Genomic DNA, 11,910 nt, shown 5'->3' on the forward strand with positions numbered 1-11,910 from the left:
ACTGGTAATGTAGGTGTGAGTGTGGTGCTGTAGGTGCGAGCTGGGCTGCATCAGTGCTTCTCTGCTTGCACCGTGCTCTGTGCCACGTGGCCGTTTTAACGCGAGGGACGGTGCTCCCCCCCCTGCCACCTCCCTCTGCCCCCCTTGCCCTCCCTGCCCCCCCCTGCCCCCCCCCTCTGCCCCCCTTGCCCCCCCCCTCTGCCCCCCCAGGCTGCTGGAGCTGCAGGAGAGCGGCGAGCTGGAGGCGCTGCGCCAAAAGTGGTGGCCTCGGCGCGGGAAGTGCGACCCGTACGGGCCGGGCCTCCCCCAGCAGCGGCCCCCGGGCCTGGAGCTGAGCAGCCTGGCCGGGGCCTTCGCCGTGCTGGCCGCGGGCCTGCTGCTGGCCTGCCTGCTGGGCGCCTGCGAGGCGTGCTGGCACCGGCGCTCCGGGAACCTGTGCCCGCCCAACGTGAGTCGAACGACAACAACAACGGCAGCAGCAGCCGTTCGCCACTAAGTAAAACTAAACTTTTTAATTTTGTACCCAGGAAAGGCCCCACTGAGCTAGGTAACACTTTTTCAGAAGCCACTTGGCCACAAATAACGCCCGACGGAGTGGATTATCACGTGGAAATTTATAGCGGTAGCCACATTCTCTAAACGCGTGATGTCGATTTCAAATGTGGAGGGGTAAAACCGGAGGACTCAGAGAAAAATCCACGCGACCACGTGAAACACATGCAAACTCCAAATATACAGCAGGTGTCAGGGTCAGGATCGAACCCACGACCTCCTGTATACCAGGCGAGGTAGTTAACATCTCGCCAGGCTCGGTGCACTCTTAGGCCACGTGAAGTGGCGAAGGCTCGCTGCTGGCAGGAGTCACGTGGTCAAAGCTAGGTGCCATGGGTTGGCTGATCGAGATGACTGCCAGATGTGCAAGCCCCATTGTGCAAGGATACAAAGACAAAGGCCCCCCGTATAGCCTTTAAGAAACTGTTGGGCCAAGTGTTGTTAGTGAGCACCTATAAAGGCTGATAGCACCAGTGCCTCGTAGCAAGAAATTCCCGGGTTCGATTCCAGACTGGGATGGCTTTCTGTGCGGAGTTTGGATGCTCACCTCCGTAGTCAGCATGGGTTGCCTCCAGATTCGCCGGTTTCCTCCCATTGCTAAAACAACAACAAAAAATCCCCGAGTTATGCAACTGGTATTGACCAAATATACTACCGCTGGAAAATCTCCTGCAAATTACTCACTTGGGATTGCACAATGACATTGTCCACTGCTGCGAAAACTTGGCAGGAACCTCCTGAAAAATAGTGCTGAGACTCAGTGAGGATTTCCTGGATAAACAGGTGCAATAACAATGGTAAGTGTTCTCTTGCGGTGAAATTCAATCGCTGAAGCGTAACAAAGCAATCTGGAATAGTGCCCTGGCTGCTTGAGTATACGCAGCCTAAGAGGCTGCAACATCCACGATTCCTGGTTTTTATTTTCATGTTTGGCTCAAGATGGTTTGCGCTATCCTCGTGAGCAAGTGCGATGATACGCAGAGGGATATGCGGATTGCTACATCGCAGACATCGTGAGAGATGGTGACGACTTGGGGGAGTGTTTTTTTTTTATCGTGGACGATAATCCTGATGTACGCACGTATGTCGAGCTCCTTTCGTGCCGTTCGTAGCCAACCGCGCAAATCGGAAGGCGCGATGATAATAACCGCGATTGCTCTTGGCACGGGGACGCACGATGACAGCAAGTGTCCGCTGCGCGCGCGCGCTTGCCTCTCTCGCGCTGTGTCCTCGCCACGCAAGGAGGACAAGGAGCTGGAGATGGAGCAGGTTCACCCCCAGATGTCGTCGTCGTCGTCGGGCGGCGGTGGCGGCGTCGGCGTCGGAGAGCGCGGCATGCTGGACGAGGGCGTGGTTGGCGGAGGCGGGATGCACAAGCCCTTCTCGCTGCCCTCCATCGAGATGCTGGCGTGCGAGGTCGGCGCGCCGCGGGACTACCGCTCCCTCGCCATGCCCGTCAACTCCTTCCTGCCCGAGCCTCAGCGCATGCCGCCCGGCATGGCAATGGCCGGGCCCGAGTCGTCGTCCCATCACCAGCACCACCAGCACCACCAGCACCAACACCACGTGCAGCAGCAGCAGCCGCCGCTCGTCCTGAAGCACCGCGCGCCCAACGGGGGTCTGCAGAGGCAGCAGCAGCAGCAGCAGAGTCCGCTCAAGTCGCTCGGCTCCGGTCGCGTCACCTTCCAGGCTCCGAGCGGATACATCCCCGAGCAGTCGTGCGAGACGATGAGGGGCACCTCGATTTGACGAGGAGCCGCGGCCGGACCCGGGTAGCGGCCTGCTTCTCGTCGTCACCGAGGGACCCACCCCCACCCACCCCCCCCTGCCCCCACATCCCAGCCCCCCCCCCCCCCTCCCTCCACCCACTCGATCTCCCGTGGCGGACCTCGCGAGAAGCGCCGGCCGCTTCGCGACTTGTCACCGAGTCGAAGTCGAAGAAGAAGAGTCGTCGACGAGGCCTCGCGCCACGAGCCCCGTGCCGATTGAGCTTCGTGGGGGCGGCGGGGGGTGGGTGCAGGGGGGCAGTGGTGGATCGGTGTGGGGGGGGGGGGAGGGCGTGGGACGTGGATGCGTCCGCGAGGATTATCGCTCGTCTTTTGATGGCCGGCTACGTAAGGATGAATTATTCCGTTTACCGATAACTCTGTCCGCGACGAGCTCCACCGCCCAAGCAAGCTGTTCCCAAGCTGGAATGTATGGAGGGACTCCCCAACGCAAGAGTCAATCCTTACAAGCAAGCAAGCAAAAGAAAGAGAGAGAGAGAGAGAGAAAAAAACACAAGCGTAAAATGTATGTACATATTATAAAACGATGACAATGTTTCAACTGAATTTCATACGGCTTTCATACGCATCCGTCACCGCGAGGTGTACTAAGGAGAGCACAGCGTCTGCGGCGAATGAGAACGGTGAATAATTTATGTATAAAAAAACACGACGTGCTCAGATTCCGACGTGATTAGTGTAAGTAGCTATTTTCCTTGTGCGGTGTGAGTCTCCCTGTATTTTGAACGACCGGTTGTGTTTACCATCAGATGTGTTTAATGGAGAGGGGGAAAAACGATACGATGTTGTCAGGACGACGTGTACAGAAATCATTTCATTGAATAAAAAAAAAACACACACAAGCTCTGTCAACTCATTTGGAGCTCCCGTCATGTGAAATAAAAGATCCTTGAACTTTTATGTTAAAAGGGGGAAAAAAATATATATTAAAAACAGACTTGGAAAAAGCATTTTTAAAAGACCATGTACCCGTGTGGTTTATTCCAACAATTGTCGAAACGTCGGCGTAGACGCTTGGACGACCGTGTCGCCCTTGTGAAAGAACTTCTTAGCTCAGTGGGATTGACTCGGCAAATCAACATCTGGTTTTCGTCTGCTGCACAGAGGTCGCAAACGGGTTTTGATTCCTTACCCGTACCCGGCCGCACCAGGGTCGCAAACGGGTACCCGTACCCGGCCGTACCCATCGGGTACCTGATTGCGACCTCTGGGATGAAGCCATGTTGCAGGCGCGGGTGGGTTGATTCTAGGAACTTAAATTGTGAGAAGAGACAAGACGTTGGGAAATGAGTGACAAACAGTTACTCACCAGTGACTCACGGCCTACCTGTACCCGGCCGCACCAGGGTCGCAAACGGGTAGCCAGGTATCGGGTAGGGTACGGGTATCGGGTACCCGGTTGCGACCTCTGCTGCTGCATCAGGCGGTGTCAGAGAATGACCGCCGAAGAGACGAGACTCAAGTCTCCCGACAGGCTGTGTGATTGTCACGTGACAGTGAAGCCCCATCAGCGTGATAACAACTCTAAAGATGTGGAGTGTAGCCCAATTGAGTGAAAAGCCCAAAATTCGGGCGTTGGTACGTGTCCGTTGCATTTGCGGCTGGGCCAGGAAAGGAGAACCCAGTTTAAAAGCCAAACTCAAAGGGGCCGTCCATAAATGACGTCACGCGATTTTGGACGATTTTTGCCCCCCCCCTCGTCACACTGCGTCACAAAAGGTCAGACCCCCCCCCTTAAATATGACGTCACAAAGCTCTGCCCCCCCCCCCAACCATATTTCCATTTTGAAAATAAAACATGCTTCAAATCGCTTTAAACTATTGTCATTGTAGTGCGTATTTAATGTGGCGCTGCACTCTGATGTTGTATGAGTGTTATAACAATTAGTGTTGTTATAACAATTCTACATTTATATTATTGGTCCTTTCGGTAAAGTCACGTAGAAGGAAAATAATTAAAATAAAACTATAAAATTCTCACGACGTTTCGATTGCAACACAAGCAATCGTCATCAGGTGTGAAAACCACAGCAAGAAAATTTGAAAAAATTAGAAAAACATTTCTTGCTGTGGTTTTCACACCTGATGACGATTGCTTGTGTTGCAATCGAAACGTCGTGAGAATTTTATTGTTTTATTTTTATTAATTTATTATTTCCCTTTTACGTGACTTTACCGAAAGAACCAATAATATGAATCCCTGCAGTCACGAAAGCTTTAAATAAAAATGTAATTCTATATTTATTTAAAGTTGCGCATTTTGATGTGACGTCACATTTCTCCCCCCCCCCCCCTCGTCACCCATCGTCACAAATATCTGACCCCCCCCCCCCCCTAGGTGCGTGACGTCATTTACGGACGGCCCCAAACTCGGGATACATAAGCATTGATAAGCTCATCTCTCTGACCTCCGAGTCACCCCAGCCGTCCCAGATGTGTGCGCTTAAAAAATGAGGCATTTTTTCCCCAACGGTAAGTGAAATTAGTCGGATAATTTCAATCACATTTGCACTTTCCAAAACAATAACAAAAACAACAGTTTCTCTTTCATGTCACGAAATGTGCTACCGTGACAGCCGGTGTTTAATTGACTCAGTCTTTTAAAACAATTTATGGATTTTTTTTTTTCGCCAAAAATTTACCATAATGGGAAAACCTACACTGAATATGACTCAACGGTGACTGCTCCTGGTATTGACTTAGCGCTGGGACCGTTTCTGTGGGCAACGAGATTGTTCAGGGCGGTCCAGATGTCTTGTGACCTCCAATTAATTGACCCCTAACATGTTTCCCCCCCCCCCCCCCCTTTGCATATTAATTTCTGTTTTAAATAAACATTGCTTAAAAATTTGATAAAGCTTTAGAGAATTAAATTGAGGGGGGGGGGGGGTGTCACGAGACATCTGGACCATCCTGTATGTTGCGCTGTTGGCCCAGTTTATTTTTTAAGGCAGGCAAATTAACTTTACGGCGGGACCCCGGGGTCCCGAATAAACGGAATGTCAAAATCGCAATTAATGACTTCATTTTTGGCGACTCCGTCCCACCGCGCACATAAACGCCGCGACCCGCCTGGCGAGGATCATTCTGTCGTGTCGTGTCGTATCCAAGCGCAGCGGCGTGGACGAATGCGCAGAAGAAACACAACTTTGAAACTTTGATTAGCGCATCATGCAGAGCACGTCGAGAGGAATTGGCCGTGTCGTTCGCCTTCAACAGACATAAAATGACGTCGCAACGCAGTTTATGCGAGAGCCGGTTGGCTTATGAGGTTCAAATGTCCTGACTACAAACATTCAGGCGAGGGGGGGGGGTTACCTGCCTGGCTCCGGTGAGTTGTCCTGAGAAATCTGATTTCCTACCACATCAGAACACACGAAGATGCTGACGTTATGCTGACGTTATCAGAGGTATCTACATCGATGGACCACAACCAAAGCATCGATGTGACGGAGAAAAAGAAGAAGACAAAGATCCCCCGTATAGCCTGTAACAGATTGTTGGGGAAAGTGCTGTTAGCGAGCACCTGTGAAGGTCGGCACTGCACACAAGGGGGAGGGGGTGACACAAGACCGCAACACCACACATGGGCCGCCTTTGTCTCCCCAGTAGCGATGTTTACACACCGCACGAGGTACTAATTTGAGGCCGAGTCTACCTAGGGTAGGCCCAGGATCGGTTCAGATAATCGTCACTGGTTTTGGTGGCCGTGCACGGGAATCGAACTCGGGTCACGGGTTTCGTAGCGCAGTGCGCTAAGCGTTGCAATGCCGCTCCCCACACACATCCCTACTCCACACACACATCCTCACTCCACACACATCCCAACTTCACACACACATCCCTACTGCACACACACATCCCTACTCCACACACACACATCCCCACTCCACTACACACACATCCCCACTCTACACACATCCATACTCTACACACACACATCCCCACTTCACACACACACATCCTCACTCCACACACACACATCCCCACTCCACACACACACACAACCCCACTCCACACACACACATCCCCACTCCACACACACACATGCCCACTCCACCACACACACAACCCCACTCCACACACATGCCCACTCCACCACACACACATCCCCACTCCACACACACACATGCCCACTCCACCAGACACACATGCCTATTCCACCACACACACATACACACATCCCCACCACACACACACATCCTCCCACTCCACCACACACATCCCCACAACACACACATCCCTACTCCACCACACACACATCCCCACCACACACACACATCCTCCCACTCCACCACACACACGGCTATTGGGATCCTGCACAGACCACCCAGTTGAGGGCGCTAAACACAGGTGAGCATCGCCACACGGGACGGAGCCAACGTGAACGCATTGAGGACTCCAACATCCCCCCCCCCCGCCCCCCCGGTGACGCTTTCCTCGGGAATCTGGGAGTCAGTTCCCCGGACCACAGAGGCGGAATCCGCGCACCCGGTTCGATCCCGGGTGTCAGCGTCCCGAGCGAGCAGCTCAGTCGCCCACGTGGTCCGCTCCGTGGTCCCTGAGAGGCGACTCGGGGAGTTTGGAGGCCGCAGGGATGGATGGATGTCAGAGCGCGGTGGAGACCCTACAACCTCTGACCCTTTGACCCGGAGGGAGAGGCTGGAGCAAGGAGGCCCTGAGGTGAGCGAACGAGGTGCTCGTCCGATGTTGAGTCTCGTGGGAAAGAGCTTCCCCAACAAATCCCACGGTATATATATTCTTGGTTCTTTCGGTAAAGTCACGTAGAAGGGAAATAATAAAATCATATAAAATACGACGATTTACTTTCGCCATATGCGTGTAACGCTCAAAGCCAATTGCGATTGAATGCCGCGACCAGTCACGACTAATCTTATCCTGAATATTATATAGCGCGTTTTTTTTATATATATAAGCGCTTTATAAGGATGATAAATGGTAGATTATTAGTCATTGGCTGATGGGGAGAAGGGATGGAGTTTGAGTGTTGGGGAAGGGAAGAGATGGCAAGGAAGAGTGATGATAGGGAAAGGGGGGGGGGGGCTAGCGAGGTTAGAAAGGGGAAGGATGGTTAAGGTTTCAAGGATGTGGATAGGAAGTAGTAAAGGGATTTGCTCTTGAAAAAAGATGAGTCTTAAGGAACGAAAAATTGCTGAGTGAAGTTGCCTGCGTGATTTGGAGTGGGAGTTTAATGGTAGCTGTGTATCTGTGTAATTGATGTTCTTCCAGTTGTGTTTTTTTTTCAAACCACGGCTGTTGCCTACGTTTGGATCGTGGTCTGGTGGATGATTTTTTTTGCAATACCGATGTCCCCGTGGGGTCTTTACCGTCTCCTTGACAGTCACGCGGGAGTTCGACTTCTGCTAATGCACGGCCGGGCGAGAGCCAATTACAGCACTGGGCAAGCAAGGCAGGCAGGCCGGTCATTCACGACTGAGTGAAGAGTGTAATGGCACTGTGTCTGTTGTGGTTAAACTCTCCCTTCCCTCTCTATTTAATCTCGGGCTTTGCGTCCCGTGAGCCACGAGAGGGCGACACTTGTGCGTTTTGTAAGTTGGAGCGAAGAGAAGGGTTGGTTATTCATGGGTCTGTGTTCTATACGTGTCCAGTAACTCCAGTGTTAGACGATGGTCAGGTGGGCATCTTAGAGGGAAAGACGAAAACTTCACAAGCACAGAGATGAGGGGGGATGGGTGGCAATTGGGTGGAAAGGAACGAGTTGGAGACTGATCTTAGATGGCGATACGTCTACCAAGGCCGTAGCCATGGAGTCAACATTGGGGGGGACCAAATCTTCCAGGGGGTCTGGGGGGGTCCCAACCCAGAAATATATCTACATTTGAAAACTCATTTCCTGCCTAAAATATTCAAAAAAATTCACTGACACATGGGATGGACTTTTTATTTATTTTTTGCAATGTCTAATGGTGTATTGCATTACATTGCTCTGTTTTTACTTTTTTTTACCATTTCTTGTTTCATTGTATGTAATGGCAGAGATTAGGGATTAATAAAGTACAACCACAATCATATAAACAGAAATCTATGCATTTATTTATATGAAGACAAGTCCAGATATTGTGGCCAAGGTTTAGCAAATTGTTTGTTTTTATTTACATAGCATAGCAATTATCCTTTTATAGCAATATATTGGGGGGGGACATTCTGAGCATATTTGAATATTGGGGGGATATTATAATGACGGCCTTGACGTCTACACAGTGCCAACAGCCGAGGGGAGGGCAACTCCGGACGCAAGGTTCAGCAACGAGAGGAAGCGACCCCCACCAAGAATGTTGATAGGTGGGTGGCCTTGGGTTATGGACGGGGATATGATGGGGGGGTTTGTGTTGTGGATAGGATTAGCGATTGACTACAACTCCATGTGTCAGAGCGGCAGTTGATAGCCCCTGTGGACTCAGCGCCTGGAATCAGGGATTCAGCTTCTGGACACGGGGACTCAGTGCCTGGAACCCAGGGGACTCAGCGCCATGAAGCTGAGTTTGAGACGCCTTTGTATCCCCACAGGCCATGATGCAACAATGTGTGCGTCACGTCAGTTCGTGTTTCGTGAGAGCTGTGCTTCTTTATCAAGTAGTTTATTTGCGGTGGGCTTCCTGTAAATGGGGCTTGTTTAGAAATTGTGTTAAAATCGCAATGTGATTTTTTTTCTTTGAGATTTGCATTTTGTTCTAGCTTAAAGCTCTTAGGAGGTAGATGTATAAATAATAACTCGAGGGCTACTCTGTTCTATTACATGTTGCTTTCGAAACGCTAATTTTAAAGCAAAAATGTCGATTAATCAACTAATATTAGCCTTTAACGCACATTATTGCGTGCAAAATCGCTGTGAAAATAAGCACCGAAACTTTTTGTTCTTAAGCAATTGTTTTAATAATTTGCAACAAACATTTTTTTGGCATAGTAATAGTAATTGTAATGCAATTTACCGTTAAAATTGTGCCTTTTCCCACAAAATGTACTATTTTCACTACGATTTTGCGTAAAACCGTGGCTTAGGGCTTAAATCCGTGTAAATATGTAAGTTTGTTTAAAAATGACCGTTTTAAAGGGCAAAACGCATTGAAACAGCGCCCCCTTGCGGTAGACAGCGCCCCCTAGTGGTAGAAGAGCGCCCCCTAGTGGCCACACGTTTTGCTTATTGCAAAAAAAAATCATTCTGCTTTGTCCCATCTCTTCCTCCCCTTATGCCTCCCTCCAGGTATCATCCTGCTCTGCCACAGTCTCCTCTTGGACACCCATGTCTGCCAATTGCACAGAGACCTCACACTCATGTATCTGTAACAGAGACACAACACATGTATGTTAGTATAGCCACATATGTTATATTATTTCACTCACCTGGTTTGGAGCGTCGGCTTGCGTTGTTCCACGTATTCGTTGGTGGGATTTGAACCCAGCACTTCCACATTGCCAGTCTCCTGACTCAGCAGGCTGAGCCACTGCCGCTCCCGCATAGAACTTTGGGCTTCGGGTGCTGTAAGTGAATGCACTCTGCACGCACGTGGCTCTGTGATACTGTGCGTGATGACGTCATCACGTGAGTTGTCAAATAAAAAAAAACATTGAAAGAGTTGGGTTTGAACCCAGCTCGCCAGAGTAAAAGGTAACGAACTTTCCCACTACACCAAGTAACTTTGCAGTTGGGCACTGGTCTTCTAGTGTCTTAAGTAGCTGATGCCAAACATGAACATCGATATTTAACATTGATATTCCACTTGTTTGCGATGTTTTAAAATATATAAAATAAAGTACATACTGTTTTATTACTACTTTACGTGTATTATTATCACTTTTACCCGAAAAAAATATATAGAGTCCAAAAATATTGTGGCAAGAAAATGATGGATCCGAACCCACGTCTGTGTGATTATAAGCCGGGCACCTCACCCTCATCCCACTCGGCCACCTCATCATTGGCGTCGAGCTCTCACTCACAACCTAAGTTGTACTCGACACGATGGTCGTGACTACCGTCACAGCAGGGGGTTGCAACGCAGCAAAATCCATTGCTGGTATTGTATATGGTGGTCCAGATGTTTTGTGACCTCCCCCCCCACCAATCAATACTCTAAAACGTTATATATTTTTTTTCCTTTATTTAAATAAATAAAATGAGTATGCAAAGAGGAAAACAATGTTTCGGGGCACAGTTAATTGACGGTCACAAGACATCTGGACCACGTTGTACAAAACAGCAATGGTATGCTCCCAACGTCCACGATTGCCCCCTGACTTGCACCCAACCCTCACCGAACCACGCTCACGATGCGTCCACAGGCGCCCTCACAGTCCACACAGGCGGCGGGGTTTGACAAGACGCCTTATTCCACGTCCTCAATTAACCCCCCACGCACCCCACCCATCCGCAGGAGAGAACGTACTCCCCATGACTTTGGCATTCTTCCTTGGAGGCAGTGGGTGGTGTGACAATCCGGGGCCCCGATTATCCGATAGGCAACAAACAGGAGCCACTGTTGCCCCGAGGGACTACGCAAAAAAAAAGTGACCATGTCTTTTTTTGTATGACAAACTAAAATGTAACCTAAGATATCTCTTTGAATAAAACACATTCCTGCGGAGGGAGCTGGTAGGAACGTTGGGTTGCTCGGTCAATGGCCAGGGTCAATGGCGGCGTGGTGTATTCCGCAAATGTCCGACTGTGAGGGCGGGCACAAGCCGGCGTGAGTAGGTTAAACGTTGAGTTTTATAAGGGCACCACGGGGTGACCAGCCCCTCCCCACCCAGCCCCACCCCTCCCACCCCCCACCCAGCCCCACCCTCCCCACCCAGCCCCTCCCCACCCTCCCCACCCAGCCCCTCCCTCCCCACCCAGCCCCTCCCCACCCACTCAGCCCCTCCCTGCACGACGGACGGACGGACACAATAATCCCCTGTGGGCTGGTGTAACCAAAGGTTCCTACCAGTATAATTGTACGTATACATAGCTAGGATCGGCACCGGTGTATTTACAAAGAGGCAGAGTCATGTCAATGTCCATCTGTTTTTTTTTTCATAAGGCGAGAGAGATGAACCTCGACCTGTGCGAACGTGACCCAGTGAGGAACTTTCCTCGGGGGTCAAGGTTCGCGAGCGCTGTTTGTCCGCTGTACCCCGAGGCCATACGCGGTGAACCGAATTAGCACCGTTGGCTACGTACGGCGCGAAAGAAGTCCAACGTGCCTTAACACTGCACGTGCATTACATGTGAATGGGGTAAAAATAAATAATATTTAAGAAATACTTTTTTTTTTTTTAAACACGCTTTAATGAAATGTACCCTACGAGGAATGGCAGAACTCCACGACTCCAGGAAGTGGCCCCGAAGCTTGCCATAACGTAAGGGGGGCCGTGGTCAATTACAGCCAACGTCAGTTGAGCATGGGATAATTAGACCCAAGACGAAACATAACATATAAAAAAGATTGTTTACAAATATACATTTTTTATGATAGAATATAGTATTGTCATCAGTATGACGTATGTATACCAAGTTTGCAGTCGATACGACATTGGGAAGTGGGTTCAA

General features: G+C 50.3%; 1 protein-coding gene and 1 long non-coding RNA gene across 4 annotated transcripts in view; both read left to right on the top strand.

Annotated features, from left to right (window-relative positions):
• LOC144732109 (glutamate receptor ionotropic, delta-1-like) overlaps positions 1-2,363 on the top strand; it is a 262,706-nt gene extending 260,343 nt beyond the window's left edge. For all 3 annotated transcript variants that reach the window (XM_078613383.1, XM_078613384.1, XM_078613386.1), the window contains 2 exons: positions 211-448; positions 1,795-2,363. In XM_078613383.1, coding sequence (XP_078469509.1) covers positions 211-448; positions 1,795-2,301 — 745 coding nt within the window. In that variant the 3' untranslated portion in view covers positions 2,302-2,363. The remainder of the gene's footprint in view (positions 1-210; positions 449-1,794) is intronic.
• A 6,217-nt stretch (positions 2,364-8,580) lies between these two features.
• On the top strand, positions 8,581-10,153 carry LOC144732004 (uncharacterized). Its single transcript, XR_013588142.1, has 2 exons — positions 8,581-8,663; positions 9,583-10,153. It is a non-coding gene; the product is annotated as an uncharacterized LOC144732004 (long non-coding RNA).
• The last annotated feature ends 1,757 nt before the right edge of the window (positions 10,154-11,910 follow it).

This window comes from Lampetra planeri, chromosome 41, assembly GCF_965212315.1.
Source record: "Lampetra planeri chromosome 41, kcLamPlan1.2.h2, whole genome shotgun sequence".
In the NCBI taxonomy this organism is placed as follows: Eukaryota; Metazoa; Chordata; class Hyperoartia; order Petromyzontiformes; family Petromyzontidae; genus Lampetra; species Lampetra planeri.